The sequence below is a fragment of the Zalophus californianus genome, chromosome 6 (genome assembly GCF_009762305.2).
Source record: "Zalophus californianus isolate mZalCal1 chromosome 6, mZalCal1.pri.v2, whole genome shotgun sequence".
NCBI classification, from domain to species: domain Eukaryota; kingdom Metazoa; phylum Chordata; class Mammalia; order Carnivora; family Otariidae; genus Zalophus; species Zalophus californianus.
In genome coordinates this window covers 38,829,308-38,851,693 of record NC_045600.1, presented here as the reverse complement: position 1 = coordinate 38,851,693, position 22,386 = coordinate 38,829,308, and the positions used below count along the sequence as shown (strand labels likewise).

Sequence of the window (22,386 nt, the reverse complement as noted above, 5' to 3'; positions counted from 1 at the left end):
TAGGTTGAGCAATTTCTGACAAAATTCAGTCATGGTTAGAATCCACAAAAGCAAATGAAATTTACCATTAACACTACTGGTTCAGTAACACATGACAGATTCAAATATCTTCTGCAGGGTACTTGCTGGTGAATAATAGAGTGAATAACCACAGGTTTTAAATATGTTACATTTTCACAAGCTTTATATATTTTTCCAACTAGATCTTTTTCTACTTTGCACGTTTTAACCAGAGTTGTAACACATCATAGCAGATTCTACTTCAGGTTGTACAGAATTGGTGTTTTCTCAACTTTTTAAAAAATACCCATAGTTGTTCCATACAGAGTATTCATAGAAGCTAATTCTTCAGTAACTCTAAATTCAGCACTGATGTCTCAAATAAACAAGACCTGAACAGTATTAGTAACATCTGCCAACTCATCAAGAGTCAAAATCATTTACTTTCTGAATTGACTTGATTTTGCTCACAAAGTCCTAAACTCTGAGCAACTGTTCTTGCCAAAAGGCCAATAGTCCTAAACAATTTTTCTCTGGATACATTTCTGTGGCTGGTGCATTCAAATACAATTAACTCACCATCAGTAGTAAACGGCTCTCCTTGCTTGGCTTACAAAAGAGTCACTTGGAGACTTCAGTTGCACCCTCATTTTCATTTTTTATTTTGTGAAGAAATTCTGCTATATTGAGATATTTCCAGATTAAATTTCTAGTTTTTCTGACAGTTGGCTTGCTTGTGAGGAAAATCCCATGATGAGTGCCTCTATTGGTAATGTCAACATATATTGTATTTTAGCTCAGGTATAGATGCTTTGTTACCTAATCCAGTATCAAAATAATTCACACTCACACAATGTGCCTTAAAAGCGCATTAGAAGTCCACTTTTCTTGTTTTGAAATAATGAATATACACTAGCAATAAAAAAATATTATAGCTTGGTGATTTACATGGCACTCAAAATGCTGTTGAGTTACAACCATGTCCCTGTGATTTGGAGTATGCCGAGTAGCAGTGTGAACTGTTGATAATCACTTTCTGTGTGTTGTTAACTTCTCAACTGTGCTGTCATTACAGCATGAAAGCAGCCACAGACAGCGTGTAAACAAATGAGCATGGTGTGTTCCAAAAAACTATGGACACTGAAATTCAAATTTCATATAATTTTCATGTCACAAGATTTAATTTTTTCAACCATTAGTATAAGAACCATTCTCCAGTCATCTGCCGTACAAAAACAGGTGGTATGCTAGATCTGGCCTGCCAGGCATAGTTTGCCATCCCTGATCTAAATAATTTCATTTTTATTACTTATACAGTGATAAGTTAGGGGTATTTATATAAAATTTAGGCACACTCTTCAACTGAGGATCACTGCAAAGTGGTTAATTAGTACTTTCTTAGTTAGCAATTATCCCACCTTCAAAAACTATTTTCCCAGGAGAGAGTCAATATTTAAATATATTTAATGAAGAATTAGATATAATTTAGATTGTAAGATTATAACAGATAAACTATACTTAGTAGACTTATGTCATTTAAATTTTAATTTGATAATCTTCAACTTATAAGACAGCAAGGATAAAATAGAAGTGTTCAATACTAAAAGTTAACTGCTAAAATTTTATGAAATCATACAAATTATATTTCATTATGTAAAGGTCTAGTGGGGAGAGGGAGAAAACGTTTCCAATTAAGTGAGGAAATTTGAGTTTTTTCTTCTGAAAAGACTTTATTTATCTGTCCTCTGGCGTTTAAGAGGTGGATCATCATGATTGTCTGTAACAAATCCAGAAAACCTAGATTAGTTAAGATACTTAACATTGGAAAATACTTTTAAAAAGCAAATAATATAGGCATTTTAAAGATTTTTAATACTCAACTTATACATCAAATAGTAACATTCCCATGGGAATTTATTATTTTAATGAAATAGCCTTCTACTAGACTGAACAGTGCATATGCCATGCTGATATTTGTAAAATTGGGAGAAACGAGTCACAGCTGAGTGGCAAGGAATCCTGAATTGAAATATCTAACTAGAATTAGCTTAACATATTTCCAAATTTAATAAATAAAATATATTTAGCCTAAGAAAGCTCCATGAAGGCTAATATGGTTTACATTTAATTTCCCAGAAATTGCTCACCTAGATTTAGGGTCTGGTTCTTGTAGAGTACAGCAGCAGGAATCCGGAAGGTGATACATAACATTTCCTTGTTAGGGGCTACATTTCTTACTGGGTGAACTGAACTGCATGCCTCCAAGGAAATGCCTAACACAGCCCCAGCTCGTTGCTGAACATCCTTAGCAGGATTAGGATCTTTGGAAAAGCTGTAACAGTGCACTATGGGAAGGAGCTCAATGCTGCATGGTGGCCCCTCCAAAAGCGATTTGAAAACACTGAGAAACTCAACAGCCTTTGCTGGCAAGTTCATGACAATGTGCACAGAGTGTTTTTTTTCTTTTGACAGTGGTCCCAGCTGCTGCATTAACTCTTTTCTGACTGGTCCTTGAAGGAAGTCTTTCCCATCCAAGTTAAAGACTTTCACCTTTTGGTCCACTTTATTTAATTTACAATTGTGCAACAGCCACTTATGGGATTCAGGATTGAGATCGTTAGCAAATACAGTGCAGTTTTTCTTTGCTACTGGAACGGCAAAGGGCCCAACCCCAGCAAAAACATCAAATAGTACATCCCCAGGTTTGAGAAGTTCTGTGATACGACTGTGTTCTGTAGAGAGTCGAGGATTCCAATAGACTTTCGAAAAATCAAATTCATAGGTGTAGCTGTTTTCTCGAACCTGAAAAAGGTATTATACTTTGATTAACCTGTTTAGTCTTAAATTCCAGCCATGAATACTGGATGGATATACCTACACACATACATTTACATTTAAGAGCAAATAACAGTGCATTTTAATTAGAGTTCTGGTGTTTATGCTATCTTTGAGCCCAGTTAACAACCCATATTGGACTCTGACATGAGAAGAGTCTCTCCATCTCATTCTAATGGGCCATAAAGTGGTTCCCAAATCACATGAGGAATTCTTCAGACAGGCCAACTGACTGGCTTAATCATACTCTATTTTGTCACCTGATGGAGAGGAAAATAAACCTATAATTTGAAACAACACACCACACACATCTTCATGATGACTAGTTAAGTTACAGATAGCACTTCCACTCAGCAGATAAGCTTCCTTAGTTTTCAGTTTGTAAGAGGGAGGCATGATAGATCTGTTATGTACCAATGAATTTTGAGGTATTTTACTATGTTTTTAGATAGTTACTTGGACTTTGCAAGTTTCATGTCTACAAATTAAAGCCAGTGTACAGAACAAGTCATTCCGTTATTTTCTCTTTTCCCAAATTTGAGTTTTCATTGATTAAATATATACAGCAAAGCTAAGTCTTGAACACATTTAAGACTTCATGCCATTTCTTTTGGGACTATGATAAACATGACAGAAAATAGAAAACAAAATTAAAATTACAGTCATGGAATGTGACCTCAGCTATCATTTCAAGTCATGGAATGTGACCTCAGCCCTTATTTTAATGGATGAAGAATCAAAGAGCCAAAAAAGTTCCTAAGTTCCATAAATCTGATAGAGATATATTTTCTGTATTCTGCCTTCATGGAATATTCTGCCTTCAAATTTGTGTAAATATTTTTTCTTCCCAACCACATCAGATGCTCTGGCCATGTTAAGGCTCCAGAGTTGGAAATGTTCCTTCGTTATTCTGCCAACTAAAACTCTTTCTAGATATACAAACTGGAAGGTTCTGAATATGTCTTGGGATGCTTTTCCTGGAATATCCTTTCTACTCCCCCTTTTTAATGTGAAGCACAGTACTAGTTTAAAAAAAAATACATTCTAAGTATCCTTCTGGTTTTACTCACACTGTCTTTGATATCTCACTCACCCAGTCAGCATCAGGAATCTTTTTCCTCACAATATACACACAAAGTACTTAGATGTTGCATGAGCTCCTAAAGTCAAACTTAAATGTGATTCTGTTTGAAGCAAAGAAATTATACTGAGTGAGTTTTTACATTTATTTTATGGTATAAATGCTAAGTATTAAATATATCTTAAGAACAAATTTAATTGGCTTAAGAAATCAGGAGCCATTTTAAAAATTACATTAGTTTCTCAGAACTTTTAGATCGCTGAGAATGATGCCTCCTGCTATCCTAAATGGCAGTACCAAATGAATATGCAGTATTCAATCAGTGTATGATGAGATAAGCACTGATACCAGCAAAGGATTCACATTCAAATCTTACTTGCCATAACAGAACTCATACATTATACACAAGCAGTAGGCCATGGAGGTTATACAGGGAAAGACCATGCATGAACTCTGGAGTCAGAAGCCTGGCTCCAAACACCCTGCACAACCATACCTTGTTACTTCATCTGCATAAAGAGAATATTTTTTTTTTTTAAGATTTTATTTATTTATCTGAGAGAGAGAGAAAGAGAGCACGAGAGGGAAGAGGGTCAGAGGGAGAAGCAGACTCCCTGCTGAGCAGGGAGCCTGATGTGGGACTCGATCCTGGGACTCCAGGATCATGACCTGAGCCGAAGACATTCGCTTAACCAACTGAGCCACCCAGGCGCCCAGCATAAAGAGAATATTAAAAACAACCACCATTATCTTGTGGGCTTCTTAGAATTTGTTATATTTAAAACATTAGCTCAGGCCTAATAGTAAGCGTGTAGTAAATGGTATTTTAATATTCTGCTACTATTATGGTGAAATATTATTATACCTAAAATATTCACCTAAGTCTATGTGGCCCAGAATCTTAAAAAATAATTATTTTGCAAACTCTCTGAGTTTTACGAAGTCCTGTTTAAAACAAGTCAGTCAAAGAAAGACAAATACTGTATGAGTTCACTCATATGTGGAATTTAAGAAAAAAGATGAATGTGGGGGGAGGGGAAGAGAGGGAAGCAGACATGAGACTGTATAGAGAACAAACTGAGGGTTGCTGGAGGGGAGGTGGGCGGGGGGATGGGCTAGATGGGGGACGGGCAGTAAGGAGGGCACTTGTGCTGAGCACTGGGTGTTACATGTTAAGTGATGAATCACTAAATTCTACTCCTTAAACCAACATTACACTATATGTTAACTAACTAGAATTTAAACAATAACTTTAAACAAACAAAAAGACATATCTAACATTTAAGAGGACTTTGTTATTAAAATTTTTGTCAAGTTATGGAGCGAGTTTAACCTATTTCCTAACTTGGGTACAAAATTTCATATAATGTTAATAGATAATCATCTAAGACTTTTGGCTTAAAAAAGTTTATATTCTCCAGCACTTCAGAGGATTTTGGGGGTAGAGGATGATATTTTGGGGGTACCAGGAATTTGTTCCTACATATTAAAAATATTTTTTCTTTGAAATAGATTTGTTTTTCTTATAAAAGAAATATGTGCTCAGTAGAAAAGTATAAAGATGAGAACAAAGGTCACTAGTAACTACATCAAATAAAAATATGCCCACTGTTAACATTCTAATATATGTGCATATTTACATAAATATTTAGTTAAAATAAGAGCTATATTCTATATACTACTCTATATTTTATATACCAGAATTTGATCAATTTGTTGATGAACATTTAGGTTGTTTCCATTCCTTTGTTTGTTTTGTTATCATAAAAATGAAGAACCTAGTACATACATCATTACAGTTTTGTCCAATTATATCCTTGAAATAACTTCCTGTAAATGCAATGCTAGGTCAGAGGATGTACCTATTCAAAATGGCAATATATTACCATCTACTCTTCCTGAGTATTTGTATCAAATTTGCACTTCCATCACAAGGATATACAAATGCTCACATTCTCACATACTTGTCAATACTAGGTTATTATAAATATTTTCAATCTTTGTCATCTATTAAGATTCTAAACATTAATCGATAAAATCTGTACCTAAGAGACAATAAAATACTCCATACCTTGGTCATCATGTTCTCCTCTCCAGATAGTACTTCCATTTGGAAATTTCGGTATGTATTATCAATATTATTGATTTTATTTACTGCTGAGGTGATTCCTGGATTTTTGTCAATCATAACTTGGCCTGAAAGAGAAGAATCCATAATAAATATTGCCAATTGGCTGCAAAATAAAACTGAAAATATGAAATGGAAGTAAACCATTTTCTTTTGGTTTATGGATCCAAAAATTGCATCTAGTGTGTATATAGTGGCATGCAATTCTAAAAATTCAACAGATTAGTAAAGTTAATGTAGCCTTCAATACAAACACAAAAAACCATATGGGTATATATATATTTTTAAGATTTTATTTATTTATTTGACAGAGATACAGCGAGAGAGGGAACACAAGCAGGGGGAGTGGGAGAGGGAGAAGCAGGCTCCCCGCGGAGCAGGGAGCCCGATGCGGGGCTCGATCCCAGGACCCTGGGATCATGACCTGAGCCAAAGGCAGACGCTCAACCGACTGAGCCAGCCAGGCGCCCCGTTATGGGTACGTTTTTAAAGAAAAATTTTTGAGGAGTTTGGGTCTACCTAATATTTTTCCCTCTGCCTCTTCTGCTCCCCCTGCTTATGCTCTCTCACTCTCTGTCAAATAATAAAATCTTAAAAAAAAAATAAAGAAAAATTTTCGAGGAGCTTGGGTCTACCTAATATTTTTCCTTTTTTTTTTTTTTTACTAAATCTCAAATGGACCAATACACAACAATAAGCAAAAAGGTAGACCATAAGTAAGGAACAGAAAGAAGATCTGTAAGGAGCATGGCAACAAATCTCAGAAATCACCAGCCTGTCCCCACTGGCCCCAAACCAAATGTCTGCTTTACTGTGTGCTTTAAACAGATGCCTTCACTTTGGAAATACAGAACAGCAAAATAAGTTTTCAAATAAAAGAAACATAGATTCTTGGGGCCCCTGGGTGGCTAAGTTGGTTAAGCATCTGACTTCGGCTCAGGTCCTGATCTCAGGCTCCCTGCTCAGTGGGGAGTCTGCTTGTCCCTCTCCCTATACCCCTCTACCCCTCCCACCCGCTCTCTTGTGCGCTTTCTCTCTTAAATAAAAAAGTCTTAAAAAAAAGAAACACAGATTCTTTAGAGTCTTATCTAAATACAATGTTCATTTACTTAAATTGTTCTTTTTGTCAAGTATTTGCCAGAGCCGAAAAAGCTACAAAGATAATAAGATACACCAGAAATGATATATTGATGCCCTTTAATTAAAGTTTACTTTTTCCAGCACTTAAAAAATTTTTAAGAATCTATATGCTGGGGCGCGTGGGTGGCTCAGATGGTTGGGCGTCTGCCTTCGGCTCAGGTCATGATCCCAGGGTCCTGGGATCGAGTTCCGCATCAGGCTCCCTGCTCCTTGGGAGCCTGCTTCTCCCTCTGCTTCTCTCTCTCTCTCTCCCTCTCTGTCTCTCATGAATAAATAAATAAAAAAAATAAAAAATCTTTAAAAAAAATCTATATGCTAATCTCACTGCATAAAGATAACTTGATTTGTAAGTTAGTAAAAAGTACTCAAAAATACAAATACACTGATATATAACCAAAATTTGTCCAGTTTCTTTCTGATAATTAGCTACCTGATTTTGAATATGATAATATCAATAAACTCTAGCCAATCATTGTTCTTATCCTGTTCCGCTTCAGGTATCAGACCTCAATTTTTAATGTACAGGAGTTTGAAATGAGGCATGAAATAAAAAAACCAAAACCAATTCTGAAAGTCTATAGTAAAAGTTTTAAAATTATCACTGTATGAGAATGTTTCACTTTTAATCTTTGAGTGCCCCTTTATAAAGGAGAGATGCCAAAAGGCATGTTTGAGTTATGACAAGTAATGACTCATAGCAAAGTTTATCCTTGACATTTGCACCCAGTTATAATTATAAATATCTGCTTATTTATTTTATTAGCCCCTTTCATCAATAAAAACAAAGGAAATGCATAACAGCCTATTTCTGAAATTCTACCCATGCAAAATATTGAGAACTACATTTTAAAGGTGAAAATAATTCCCAGAAGTGCTGACAATTACTCTACATTAAAAAAAATTAATCTGGAGAATACATGGACATCAAATATTTGTAAAAGGTTAACTGCAATCATGATTAGTCTTCTACTTCTTTCTTATCCCAAAGGATAAAGGACCCAGGCTCAAACTTGGGCTTACAGAGGTACAACATACAAAAGCATCATTTTTTTTTTGTAAAGATTTTATTTATTTATTTGTCAGAGAGGAAGAGACAGAGAGAGCACACGCGCACAAGCAGGAGGAGCAGCAGGCAGAGGGAGAAGCAGGCTCCCCACTGAGCAGGGAGCCCCATGTGGGACTTGATCCTAGGACTCCGGGATCATGACCTGAGCTGAACGCAGATGCTTAACCAACTGAGCCACCCAGGCATCCCACAAAAGCACCATTTCTAAAAGGCTAAGGGCACTAAAAAACAAAGTATGGTGCCTGACATATAGAAGAGGCTCAATCAGTTGAATCAAAGCATGAGTAAAGGTCTTGCACTTTTGATGGTAAGACACTCAAAATTTAAGAAACCTAGAATTCAACATAGTCCTGAGGGTCTAATAAGTCCTGTGTAGCAAAATGACAAGATGCCAAAGAATTCTGCCACAGCGAAAGATTCGAGTTTAATCTATGCTTGTATACTGTATACACAAAAGCCTGAAATGATTTTTAGAGCTTTGCTATCACTCGGGAAAGAATATTCCAAAACTATTCTCAAAAGAGAGGGTATGTAGCCCAAGATCCAGTTTAAAATTAAAATGATAAAATGTCCTGCTTCTGTAATTTGACATCTAAGAAAATAATTTTTAAAACTAAAATTAAGACTTGCTAATTACTTTCTAGTACATGAAAGACACACCTACCAATTAAATGCTTGAAAGGTAGTTGATGATCTCGAAGGTTCAGGTGGGCAATATGTCCAACTCTGCTAAAACCTGAAGTCACATCTTGACCTTCAGGAAGCACAGCTTTCAAGATTTCTTCTGACTTAAAGTTTTCATAAGTTAGTTCCAAATTATATTTAGATATCTGTGGATTGACATTAAGCTGCTTTAAAATACTGAGTTCTGCTCTTTCAAAGGAATCATAAGTAAATATTTTATAGGGATCCAACATAATTAGTCTACTTTCTTCATCTTCTGGATCTTCAATCACACGTTTTATGCCTGGGCGCTGCAGTGCTGCCCTTTTAAGGGATCGCATCAATTTATTGACTATTTCCTTCCTTACTTTAAGCACTGGGATGGTTACTGTCTTTTTAAAAGCTGTTCTATCAAGTTTTGTCATTCCTCGAACATTAGAGGGTGGTGAAAACAATTCAGAGTCTCTCTGGTCTGATTCTATTTCAGGCATGGTTGAGAATCTTTTTCTTTGATCCAACAAGAAAATACCAGGTGCTCTGCTAAGCTTCTGTATCTGTGATGTCCAAGCTAGTGGAGTCAATGATTCTGATTCAGATATTCTACATCTTTCCACTTTGAAAAGTATTCTTGAGAATCCAAATGGCCTCCATAAGATCCTAAAAAAAAGGATGCATTTAAAAAAAAAATACCATAAAACTACAAACTTACATGTTCACAATAGCTTAAGAATAAAAATCTATATTCTAGGGGTGCCTGGGTGGCTTAGTCAGTGAAGTGTGAGGCTCTTGAGTTAGGCTCAGGTCATGATCCCAGTGCGGTCATGAGATTGAGCTCTGCATCAGGCCCGGTGCTCAGCGGGAGGTCTGCTGGAGATTCTCTCCCTCTGCCCCTCCCCCCACTCTCTCAAATAAAATCTTAAAAAAAACCCTAAATTCTACAGTTTTAAACAACCGCTAAATGCTGATAATTAAAACTTCTAGTGGTGACAAGTATACTATCTTTTCCATAATATTTGTCTTTTATTAGCAATAAATAATAAATGTGCACCTTCAACCCACCTGCTGCCAGGACAAGGGCTTAGTGATCCATCAGCCTCCCTATAGTCTATGAACCTCTCCACCGACAATTTTCTATAGCATACATGTGGGATTGGAAGGCTGAGATTTGAGTTAAAAGATCACCTCTAAATGAAATGGTCATTATACTTACGACTTTCCCAATGGCAATATTTACTAGGATATTCTTCTGACTGCTACATGCTTTACACACATTATCAATCTTGGGAGGTGTGTGATATCACATCCTTACTTCGAAAACGAGCAAACTAAAGGTCAGAAGTAGGTTAATTCACCCAGTCTCGCTGCTGTAAGCGGCTGAGCAAGGATTAAAAACCAGGTCTGACTGACTTCAGAGCCTGTGGTCTTAATATATTGCTACATTGTTTGTCTTCAATGCTTTACTACCACAAGTCCTGCCTATGACTTGAGGTTTTGGTATTCTGAGGACTAGGATTTGCTAAGTGTTACATGCCCCTTCCATTCATTCACAGTATCAGTTATTCACTTCGCCTTCTAAAATACCAAAGAACCAGTTAGCAGGGGAAAGGGCCCTGCCCCAGGACCCTGTAAAGCAATTCTCAAACTTCACAGTCAGGGTTCAAATTCGGCTAGCAGTTAACCAGCTGTGTGATCTTGCAATATCTTAACCCGAGTCTCGGTTTCCCACGTGTAAAATGAAAGGCTCTTTCAGAAAGCTTTTGAAAAGATTAAACTCATTCCTTCCTAGCCACTACTCGGACCTAGGCTCAGCACCCAGGCGGTGGGTGACCTCGCGACGTTTCTGTGCGCCAAGAGGCGCGCGGAGGGGAGCAGATGGTGGTGGACGGGTACTGCCGCCCGACTCCCAGCCTCTCCGTTCAGGGGCCTTGCGGTCACCACCTTACCAACGTCACCATCCCAATTCCTGGCATCGCTCCGCGGTTGACTCCGAGACTAGACCCCTCACCTCATGCTCTGGTGCAGCTCAGAAATGGGTCGCTCGTGGAAGGCTGGCCCTCGACGACACCATCACCGTTCGCCACCGAGAGGCGAGCGTCATCAGATCGCGTCGATTCCCTCCTTTCTTCCCCGCCCTGCTGAGGTACCGGAACCCGGAAGGGCCGGGCCCACAGCCCCGCCTCCGACGCGACTAAAGACTGGAGGGTGGTAGCTCGCAGATGGACCTGGTAGTCGGCCAGCGAGCAGCATGGAGGCACCCTGGGGGATCGACAACGCTGAGCGGGGCTGGTACGTCTCTGCCCAGCAGCCCGAAGAGGCGGAGGCGGAAGAGTTGAGCCCGTTGCTAAGCAACGTAAGTGGCCTCCGCTAGCTTCCCGGTGCTGAAGGCCTCCGGGCTTCCCTGAAATGCCTGGCAAGTAAGACCGGGAAAAGAAGGAGGTGAGGGTGCGGCATGGGGATAAGGGAGAAGCTGGAGCCTGACTCTTGGCGGGTGGCGCCCTAAGGCAGCAACCAGAGGCGGATGAGATCCGGCGGAGTGCATGAATGTGGTAGCAGCGTAACACGGCTCAGAAAGAAAAGCTGAAGGCGCAGGCACAGGTGGAAGAGGATGACTGGATGAGCAGCCCTAGCGTTATGTAACTCAGTGCTCTTTGTTAGTGTCTTTGTGGACTTCCTTTTCCCTCCAGCAGTCTTGTGAGGTTTTTGCCAGAGTCACAAGATTTTTCTTTTCTAGACTTAGTCATTGGCTGCCTAAGAAACATCTTCATAGAGAGATCCTTAGCGGTGAAGGAGTGGAGGTGGCCTGGTGATAAGTACATAGGTACTTCCTTGACCCTAAAGCCTGTGCAATGGGTCCTTGGCCTTTTAAGTCGAGTCCCTGCTCTGTAACAGTTTCTAGGACTTTGCTCCCAAATGCTGTTTTGGAAGAGGGTGTTTTCAAGGGTATCTTCGGTAGAGCAACGTGAATTGCTTCTATTTACTATATCGTCATTGCAAGGTATTCCTGACCATCCTTGCATTTGAGCTGACTTAATTCGTTAAATATACAGAGATTACTTTTGCAGTCCCAGTATTGGGGAGCAACCATGGTCTCCAGCAGCCCCAAGCTAAGGATTTCTTCAGTAATCACACGAACTGAGGCCATCTCCCTTCTCTCTGTCCCACCCCATTCCTATCCTGTCTTCATCTTTTGCAGTCACAAGGTTAATCATGGCTTTTCCCGAAGTCTCCCTGGGCTCCGTACTGGTGGAGATGATTTTCCTAAGAAACAAGATTCCTGGCGCTGCACTAGTGGGAGGTGGGAAGGGAAGAAAGGAAACCAGTGCTGCTTGAGAAACTAGTGTGTCACACAGTGCCTCTGGTTTGCAGGAGACTTTCTCCATAACTTGTCATTCATTTCTTGATGAAGTTTGAACTTCACCATCCAAACATTTAACACTATTAAATTTGTGTGCTTGCAGGAACTTTACAGACAGGGACCCCCAGGTGTTTCATTTGGTTTTTCTGTGTTTAATTTGACGAATGCCATCATGGGAAGTGGCATCCTTGGCTTAGCTTATGTTATGGCTCATACTGGCATCCTTGGATTTAGGTGAGTTTTTTTTTTTCTTCTTTTACTGTTACTTTTATTTTTCTTCCATTTTGATAGTACACTGAGAAGCAAAGAGATAGGCTCCAGAGCTGGTGTTATACAGTGTCTAGTTAAATTATTTCTGGGGTTTTAGCATTTTCTTACTATTGTTGCCCGTCTATAGCTTGGAGGGATGCAATATAATTGGTATTTTTTATCCAAAAGTGTGGCTAATTTTTTAAAATGGAAACTTGATCCACACTTGCCACTCCTTATGACTTAAAGAGTGGCTATTTGTTGTGTCAAGTTAGCCAAAGTGAATTAAAATTTATCAGCCATACAGATTACCTATAAATGGCAATTTTATGAGGGTAAAGTTCCTACTCTTAGGTAGTCTTGTTTCGCTGAGTCTAGACATGTGTTCTGTGCCTATTCCTTTTCATCTAGACTTGACTCATTCCGGTTGGCCCAAAAGAGGAGACATTCCTGGCTTTTCTGTGTTTCCATAGTACTTTGTATATTCATTCTGTTATTATAATGTGTTATAGTGATTTGTTTGCAAATTAGTTTCCCTGCTAAACTGAAATCCTTTAGAACTAGACCTTATCTTTAGCATTTAGCATTTGTTTTATCAATAGAAGCAGATCTATTTTACCAGGAAATTTAAAATGCATCGAGTCTCATTTAGGTTTATTTTCTGCTTTTATTTTTAATTTCTTGATAAGCAAACCAATTTTTAAGTAACCCACTTGCCTTTTTTTGTTTTTTAAAGATTTATTTGAGAGAGAGCGTGTGCACAAGCAGGAGGGGCAGAGGGAGAGGGAGAGGGAGAGAGAATCTCAAGCAGACTCCACGCTGGGCCAGAAGCCTGACTCGGGGCTCTGTCCTGTGACCCTGAGATCATGACCCAAGCTGAAACCAAGAGTGGGATGCTCAACCAACTGTGCCACCCAGGCGCCCTCCCAACTTGCTTTTATAATGGGTTATATGCACAAACTTTCATAATTTTTAAAAACTAAAAAAATATTTTTTTAAGTAGGATCCACACTAATGTGGGGTTTGAAATCACAACCCTAGGCATGCTCTACTCAGTGCCAGGTGCCCCTCATAATTTTTTAAAAGCTTTAATTTAAATTCCCTTTAGTTAATATACAGTATTATATTGGTTTCAGGTGTACAATATAGTGATTCAACCATTCTATACATCACCTAGTGCTCATCACAAGTGCGCTCCCTAATCTCCATCACCTGTTGCCGCTGCCCCCCCCACCCCCACCCCGTAACCATCAGTTTGTTCTCTATAGTTCAGGGTCTACTTCTTGATTTCTCTCTCTTTTTCCCTCTTTGCTTGTTTGTTTTGTTCCTTAACAAACTTTCATAATTTTAAAACTTCAAAACCGTATTTGACATCTTAGGCAAGACATAATCATAGGACTCTTTTGAGTTCCCTTTGAAAAATCACATTTTGTACTCCAGGGCCTTACGTGCAGTTGTATACCACTGAACATGTCCTTATTGAATCATGTCACATTTTCCATTTAGTGATAACCAAACTGTTATTTTGTGAGGCCTCAAGTGTACTGACAAGTGTACTTGTATACAAATGACAAGTGTACCTCTCAGCTTTGCTACTTAATTACAACTATTAAGTAGACCGTGAAGAATTTCTTCAAGTTTTGGGGCACTCACTAGTGCCAGCTTTCTAAGAAGCTTGTCCTGTTAGTATCCTCCTGAGAATAAGTAGGAAATTATGCATATTGTCTCTTTTCACACTTTTGGTGAAAGGACCCTAATTATTACATTATTTGTACCTTTTCAAATTGTGTCAATAGATGTGTGTTAACTGCTTTTGTTTGATTTGGTGAGTGTGTATGTGTATAATGGATGCTAGGAAATGCAGTCTTTTTTTTTTAAGATTTATTTATTTTAGTGAGGGTATGTGAGTGGGGGGAGGGGAAGAGGGAGAGGGAATCTTCAGCAGACTCCCCGCTGACTGGGGAGCCAGACATGGGGCTCCATCCCACGACCCTGGAATCATGACCTGAGCTGAAACTAAGAGTTGGATGCTCAACCAACTGAGCCACCCAGATGCCCCTAGGAAGTAGTCTCAACTCAGTATTATAGGTGAAGGTATCATAGGGAGGTACAGTCATTGGAAGAGGAGGGATGGAGGGAAGGAAAAAGAAGACAGTGAGATTTCACAACTAAAACTTCTGTTTAGACTTAAAATAGGAAGAAATAGTTATAAAAGGGAAACAGTACAAGATCACTGAATAGCTGAACCAGCAGTCAGCAGACAAGAGTGCTGAAGGGGAAAATTGTTTTTGTTTTAAATACAGTTTGTTTCTTTCTGATTTATTTTTTTAATCTAAAAGCAGTATATTTTCATTTAAATAAAATTTGGTAAATACAGAATAATATTTTCTTTAGTGACCATAATCCAACTACTCAAAGATAGTCCCTGCGAACATCTGAATGTGAAAAAAATTTGTTTTGTAATGAGATACTTCAAAAAAGAAAACTTTGTGGGGGTTTGACCATGTACTCTTTTATATTTCAGTTTCTTGCTGTTGATAGTTGCTCTCCTGGCTTCTTACTCAGTTCACCTCCTGCTTAGTATGTGCATTCAGACAGGTGAGTAAAAATATTATGCTGAGTTATTTGTTGAAGCGGCCCTTTGAGATGATAACCACATATAGGATTGGATGGCTCAAATTTAATTTCCAGCAGGCATACATTATTATTAGGCAGGGTGGTTGAAATGGAGAATTTCAAAAGGCCAGAAGAGATAGACCCAATCCTAGGAGAATATTTAAAGACAGAATGGGAGGAGGAAACTTACCTGCCTTTCTCTACAGCACACAGCATAGTTTTCTAGATTAGGTAGATTAGGGGAAACACCTGAAAGGGTTTTAAGGAATCCAAACTTTATGTTATGGGGAAGCAGTAGGCAGGTGTTTATTCTGATCATATTTCTCGTAGGGCGATTATTTCCTCAAGGAGAACACCTTTTCAGATTTATTCCTGCCTGCTCTGTAGGAGGCAAGGTCACTAAACTTCAGATTTATTTAGTTTTACATTTTTAATTGCAAGTCTAGAATAAGGTAGTTTTTTTGTAAAATGACAGAATTATATGCAATTAAAACAATATAGATATGTATATGCATTTTTCCATTTGGAACTTTAATTCAGTCATGTATTAGCTTCTCTTCAGTTGCAATGAATACAAGTGTATGAATTACAGAACTGCGTTAGTAGAGTTTTTCTTATGGCATTAACAAATATTCTGTGTCCATCAATCCTGGTCTTTTTATCTGTCTGGTCTCTTTTATGTTTGGATTAGGTCAGTTTTGATGCCAGAATCATGAGTTTAATTCTTATGTGGGTGAATTCACTTTGCTCTATCAGGTTTTGTAGTTTTCAGACTTTAAGAAGCAGAATAGATACATAAAATAGATAAAAATAGGATTCTGGCTGGAACAGGTGAGAGAAGCCCAAAGGCATTTCTTGAGAATTTTAAGACTCTCCAGAGCATACTCAGCTCTACTCTATTTAATCTGTCTGTGCCATCAGACATACCTGCAGATCTTTTTATAAACAGAGATTCATAAACCACAGGGATTCTAATTCCAAGAATCTAAGTTGCAATTTAGAAATATGTTTTTAAAAGTCCTCCTGATGATTCTTAGGCAGAACTGATTTAGGATCCACAGTTCACAGCTATAACTTGTACCAGCACCTTTGGCCATCCAGCCTGCAAATGTATGCCTTTTCTTTCAAGGGGCTTGGGTGACAGTGCAGACAGATAAAAATACTAGGAAACAATGCAGTGATAGTAATCTGAAAGTACAAGTTGTTCATAACAGCATCCCAAATTCAGGAATCATAGCATTAAATAAGTATCTGTAACTCCTGCTGAAACCTGACTGGAATTTTAATGACATGTTTTGAAATTCTGCTTCTCTCTGTGGCAAGATTATTTTTACCTAATTGTGGTAGTTTTTAACATCTTAATAGGTTACTTTATTATGTATTCTACTGAAAGAATAATATGTTAGTCAACCATGCGGCAACTATGTCTTCATTAACTAAAACGTTATAGCATGCTTTATTAATTTCAATTATTTGGAAGTGATACTCAATTTAGGAAGATTTCCAAGTAATGCTGATTTTTTTTCTCCTTCAGTTCATCTATATTTTACTTTAAAATTCTGACACTGTCTTGGTTCTTTTCTGTTACTTTAGGGGGCGTATGAACTGAAAACCTCTGTTTCTTTCTCTTTTTTCTTTTCCTTTATTTTTGTAGCTTGCTTGGTCCATGAACTCACTTCTTCATGGTTCTTCATATACATTGACGCACCTGTCTTCCGTTGAACTCCTTCAGTCATTGTAAAATTCTCTATGGAGGTAGGCTTTTAAAAAATATATATACGTGTATGTATATATGCACACACAAAAGACTAGAGAATCACATGTAGCTACATGTTTTTCCTCAGTGTATTGGACTGTCATAAAGGAGTATTAACTCAGGTCAGATTGATTGGTCAGAGAAAGGGCTATCATAAGTCTTTACAAAATAACTTCTTCATTTATTTGCCTGGAGTACAAGAGAAATGTTAATCTTTATAAAAATAAAGGATTTCTTCATGTGAAATTCTGCTGTTTTGGATTTTATATAGGGATTGAGGTCTCTGAAGACTGTTTTGAGGAGCGGAGGTAGCATATAAGGTACCTAAATCTCTCTAGCCTTGGTTTGTCTATAAAATGGTAATGATAATGCTTTCCTTTTGGGATTATTGTGAGAATGAAATACACTAATGTATATAAAATGCCAAGGCTTTGGTCAGTACTGGCTTTTATTATGCGTTCTCACTGATGCAAAACCCTTAAAGATTGCAAGGTGTTGTACACACTACTCTCTCAGAAACAGTTGGCTTATTGTGATTCTTTGGGGAAACTTCTGTGCTTAGGGAATAAACCCATAGGTCCCCTCCTCTGATCTCCACATCACTATCAGCAGGAGGGAATTCACTGACCCTACCACCTTTGTACTTGCCCTCACTCTCTTGTCCATATACCCCCTCTTTGTCCAGTTGGAGTTTCATGGTACGTTATTACAAGCACTCCCTTGTTCCTCCCTTTTATCATCCTACTCCTGTGGCAAAATCCAACCATGGTTAAATGTGACTCTGCCTACTTCACGCATGCACCTGTGCAATTGAATGTTCCTGAAGAAAAACAACCTCACAGAGTGATATCACTATGATTCGGTATCTAGTGGACCTATGACACTATCACACAATCCTTATTAACTTCCTTAGTTCACTCACTTGCTTACTCTGCTATTAGGAGGTGATTTTTTCATATCTTCTCCTTTCTCTCAAACCTTCAACACATTCTCGTTGATTACATTCTTAGCTGATTCCTTCAATTTCTATTTCACTGAGAAAATAGAAGGAATCATAAATGAACATTATAAGCTCTTGCCACCACTTACACCTTCCCATTTTTCATTTGTGCCATATGCTCTGTTACTTTGGACGAACTCTTAGTGTTCTTATCTAAGGCCAGCTTTTCTACTTCTGCTGTGATCCCATTTGCTCTCACCTGCATCCCTCCAGCCACTCTCTCCCTTCTCCTTCTTTTTTATCATCTTTTTTCCTTTGTTTTCTTCCTATCCATTTACAAAGAATCTGTCATTTCTTCTGTTTTAAGAAGGACTCCACATTCCTTCAGTATGCTCCATGCCTTCATAGCAAAACTCCTTAGAAGACTTGTTTATGCCAGATACTGTTTCCCTTCCTCTCATTCTCTCTTTTCTTTTCCCCCCTCTTACTCTCTTTTGAACCCACTCCAGTTAGGCTTTCCCCCATCATTCCATTGAAATTATTGTACCGGTGACTTACACTTAGTTGCTAAATCCAGCAGTCAGTCGTCAGTCTTCACCTTAGTTGACTGCTCAGCAGCGTTTAGTAGTTAGTTGTTCCTTCCTCTGTGTGACACTTATTTACATTCTTCTGGTTTCTGTCCTATTCCACTGAATACTCTTCTTTTTTTCTGCTGAATATTCTTTGTCTTTCCATCTTCTAAACACTGGAGTACCGCAGGACTATTCCTCTGATTTCTTTTATACTCACTAGGGCTCCTGGTGACCCTAAACTTTATGTCCTTAGCCTGGATCTCTTCCCCTGAATTTCAGTCTCATATCCAACTGCCTCCATGACATCCCCACTTGGATGCTGATATATCTATCTATCTATCTCAAATTAACCAAACTGTCCAATTTTGCACTTCCAGTCTATACCTTCCACTCTTTTCTCACCTAAGTAGATGGTAGCATCTTCCTTCTAGTTGCTTAGGCCAAAGATCTTGGAGTTACGGTGAACTCATTTTTTCCCCTCATACTCCAGATGCAAGCTCCAAATGTGAGGAAGTACCCGTTCTATAATTTTGAAGGTAAACATTGACACAACATGTGAAGATCCTGATGAAAAGGTATAGAGGCTACCATTTGATTCAGCAGTTGTACTACCAGATCTAGATGTTACTACTAGGTATCTAAATGAGTTGAAAACTTATGTTGACACAAAAACCTGCACATGGATGTTTATACCTGCTCTATTCATAATTGCCAGAACTTAGAAGTAACCAAGTTGTCCTTTGGTAGGTGAATGGATAAATGGTGGTCCATCCAGACAATGAAATATTCAGCACTAAAAAGAAATGAGCTATCAAACAATGAAAAAACATGGAGGAACCTTAAATGTATATTACTAAGTGAAAGAATCCAATCTGAAAAGGCTACATCCTGTACAGTTCCAGCTATACAGCATTTCTGGGGCGTCTGGCTGGCTCTGTCAGTAGAGCGTGCAACTCTTGATCTCAGGCTTGAGTTCAAGCCCCATGTTGGGTATGGAGTCTACTTTTAATGTTTTTATTTTTTTAATATTTTATTTATTTATTTGTCACAGAGAGAGAGAGATGACATAAGCAGAGGGAGTGGTAGGCAGGGGGGAAGCAGGCTCCCCACTGAGCAAGGAGCCTGATGTGGGACTCAATCCCAGGGCCCTGGGATCATGACCTGAGCCAAAGGCAGCTGCTTAACCAACTGAGCCACCCAGGCATCCCTGGAGCCTACTTTTTATTTTTTATTTATTTATTTATTTATTTTTATTTTTTAAAGATTTTATTTATTTTTTGACAGAGAGCGAGAGAGGGAACACAAGCAGGGGGAGTGGGAGAGGGAGAAGCAGGCTTCCTGCTGAGCAAGGAGCCCGATGTGGGGCTCGATCCAGGACCGTGGGATCATGACCTGAGCTGAAGGCAGATGCTTAACGACTGAGCCACCCAGGCACCCCTGGAGCCTACTTTTTAAAAAATGGTCGACTCTGTGACATTCTCGAAAAAGTAAAACTATGGAGACAGTGAAAAGACCAGTGGTTTCCAGGGGCTAGAGGGGAAGGAGAAATGAATAGGCAGAGCACAGAGGATGTTGGTGGCAGTTAAACTATTGTGTATGATACTTTACTAGTGGATACATGTCATTATTCATTTGTCAAAACCCATAGAATGTACAGCATCAAAAGTGAACTCTAAACTGTGGACTTTGGGTAATAATGTGTCAGTGTAGGTTCATCGACTGTAATAAATGTACCACTCTAGTGGAGAACGTTGATAGTGGTGGAGGCTGTGCATGTTTGGGGTTAGGGAAGATGTGGAAACTCTCCATACTTTCTGCTCAGTGTTGCTGTGAACTTAAAACTGCTCTTAAAAAGAAAATTTATTAAAAAAAAAAATTAAAGGGGCACCTGGATGGCTTAGTTGGTTAAGCATCAGACTCTTGGTTTGGCCCACATCATGATCTCAGAGTTGTGAGACTGAGTCTCACGTCCCGCTCTGTGCTGAGTGTAGAGCCTGCTTAAGATGCTCTCTCTCCATCTTCCTCTGCTCCTTCCCCCCCCAAAAATTAAGAAAGAAACAAACTCGGAGGAAAAGAGGAAACAGATAATACAGAGACCAGATGAAAACTTAAAAAAAAAAAAACTTCAATAGCTTCAGAGAACTAAAAGAAGATACTGCATTTTTGAAACAAAGAAATTATTAAAAGGTTATAATAAGAGAATATAAGAGTCCTAGAAATTAAAAATAAAATTCAAGATTAGTAGTGTTGAAAGAGTTAAGGAAATTTTTTTAGGCAGGGAGGTGAGGGGAAGACAAGGAGCTTGGGATAAGAGAGGAAAGATACAAAATAGAGGTCCAGTCCAGGAGGTTCAACATGCAAATAATTGGAATTCCATAAAAAGAGAAGAGAAAAAATGTAATGGTAGGAAATTATCAACAGAATAATGCAAAGAAAGTTTGTGTAACTGAAGGAAATTAGTTTCCAGATTGAAAGGATTCTTCTTAGTATCCTATAATAATTGAAAAATAATTCATACAAGCACACATCATTGTGAAAAATCAGAAACCCCAGAGAATATCCTAAAAGCTTTCAGAGAGGAGAAACAAACAAAATTCTCATACAATTAATCAAGAACTATAATAGCAAATGACTTCCCAGGAAATACTTTAAATAAGACTAAAACAATACCTTCAAAATTTAGGGGTGGGGGATGATTTCAGTATAGAATTCTATACCCAGCAAAACTATCATGTAAGTATGATGGTAGAATAATAACATTTTCATACAGGCAAAGACTCAAAAAATTATTTCCTGTGCACTCCTACTTAATGAGCAGTGGAGGATGCCATTTACCAAAGTTATGTACTTTCAAAGAAATAGGGAATTTAGCATAGGAGAGAAGTAAAGGGAGTTCCCAAGACAACTGAGCAGCTGATCTAAAAGCCACCTCCAGATTGGAGTAGCTTTCGCTTTTGCTTTTTTTTTTTTTTAAGTGGGCTCCGTGGCGGTGCTTGAACTCACAACCCTGAAATCAAGATCTGAGCTGAGATCAAGAGTCAGATGCTTAACTGATTGAGCTACCCAGCCCCCCGCTGCCCCCGAGTAGTTTGTTTTTTGTTTTGTTTTGTTTTGTTTTTCACAAAGGCGCAGTCAGCTTTCCAGGCCATGCTTGCCTTCAAGATATGTGTTCATGATGACCCTTTTCTTTGTCTTTTTCCTGAAAGGAATGCCTTTCTCATTTGTCTGGCTCTAATTTGCACTAACAGTACCTGAGTAAGTGAGCAGTGAGGCCTGGTTGTCACAAAAGTCTAAGAATCAAATACTGGAAGATTGAAACAAAGTATTAACAAGGGAAATAAAAGAAAGAAATGGATTAGGGAATATGGAGGTTAAGGGAGTTAGAATTGAGAGGAGCTGATGTCTGAATATGGTGAGTAAGAGAGAAGGACATGTCTACGGATATCTCCCAGATTTCTTTTATGAGACACTGGACTAATGATAGTGTCATTAAATGGAGATAAGGACATAGCAGGAGGCATTGATTCAAAGTAAAAATGAGTTCAGCTTTGGATAGGGGGATTTGAAGAATAGTTGATTCTTGAACAGCAGAGGTTTGAACTGTGTAGATCCACTTATATATGGTTTTTTTTTTGATAAGTACAGTATGGAAAATGTATTTTGTCTTCTTGATGAATTTCTAATAACATTTTTGTTTCTGTAGTTTCCTTTATAAGAAGCCAGTATAGGGGGGCGCCTGGGTGGCTCAGTTGGTTAGGCAACTGCCTTCGGCTCAGGTCATGATCCTGGAGTCCCGGGATCAAGTCCCACATCGGGCTCCCTGCTCAGCAGGGTGTCTGCTTCTCCCTCTGACCCTCTTCCCTCTCGTGCTCTCTATCTTTCATTCTCTCTCTCTCGAATAAATAAAAATAAAATCTTTAAAAAAAAAAAAAAAAAGAAGCCAGTATAGGGGCGCCTGGGTGGCTCGGTCGTTAAGCATCTACCT

General features: G+C 38.5%; 2 protein-coding genes across 9 annotated transcripts in view; one reads left to right on the top strand and one right to left on the bottom strand.

Moving 5' to 3' along the window:
* Positions 1 to 709: 709 nt before the first annotated feature.
* TRMT5 (tRNA methyltransferase 5) lies at positions 710 to 11,054 on the bottom strand. The gene is given in 6 exon segments (XM_027569309.2): positions 710 to 1,738; positions 1,740 to 1,777; positions 2,148 to 2,802; positions 5,988 to 6,112; positions 8,915 to 9,570; positions 10,919 to 11,054. Coding segments are annotated over 6 exon segments (1,578 nt in total). The 5' UTR covers positions 10,924 to 11,054; the 3' UTR covers positions 710 to 1,639.
* Positions 11,035 to 22,386, top strand: part of SLC38A6 (solute carrier family 38 member 6) — a 63,104-nt gene continuing 51,752 nt past the window's right edge. For 3 of the 8 annotated variants that reach the window (XM_027569313.2, XM_027569311.2, XM_027569310.2), the window contains exons 1-3: positions 11,035 to 11,263; positions 12,372 to 12,502; positions 15,042 to 15,115. In XM_027569313.2, coding sequence (XP_027425114.1) covers positions 11,159 to 11,263; positions 12,372 to 12,502; positions 15,042 to 15,115 — 310 coding nt within the window. In that variant the 5' untranslated portion in view covers positions 11,035 to 11,158. The other 5 variants (XM_027569315.2, XM_027569314.2, XM_027569317.2 and 2 more) reach the window with 5 other exon arrangements.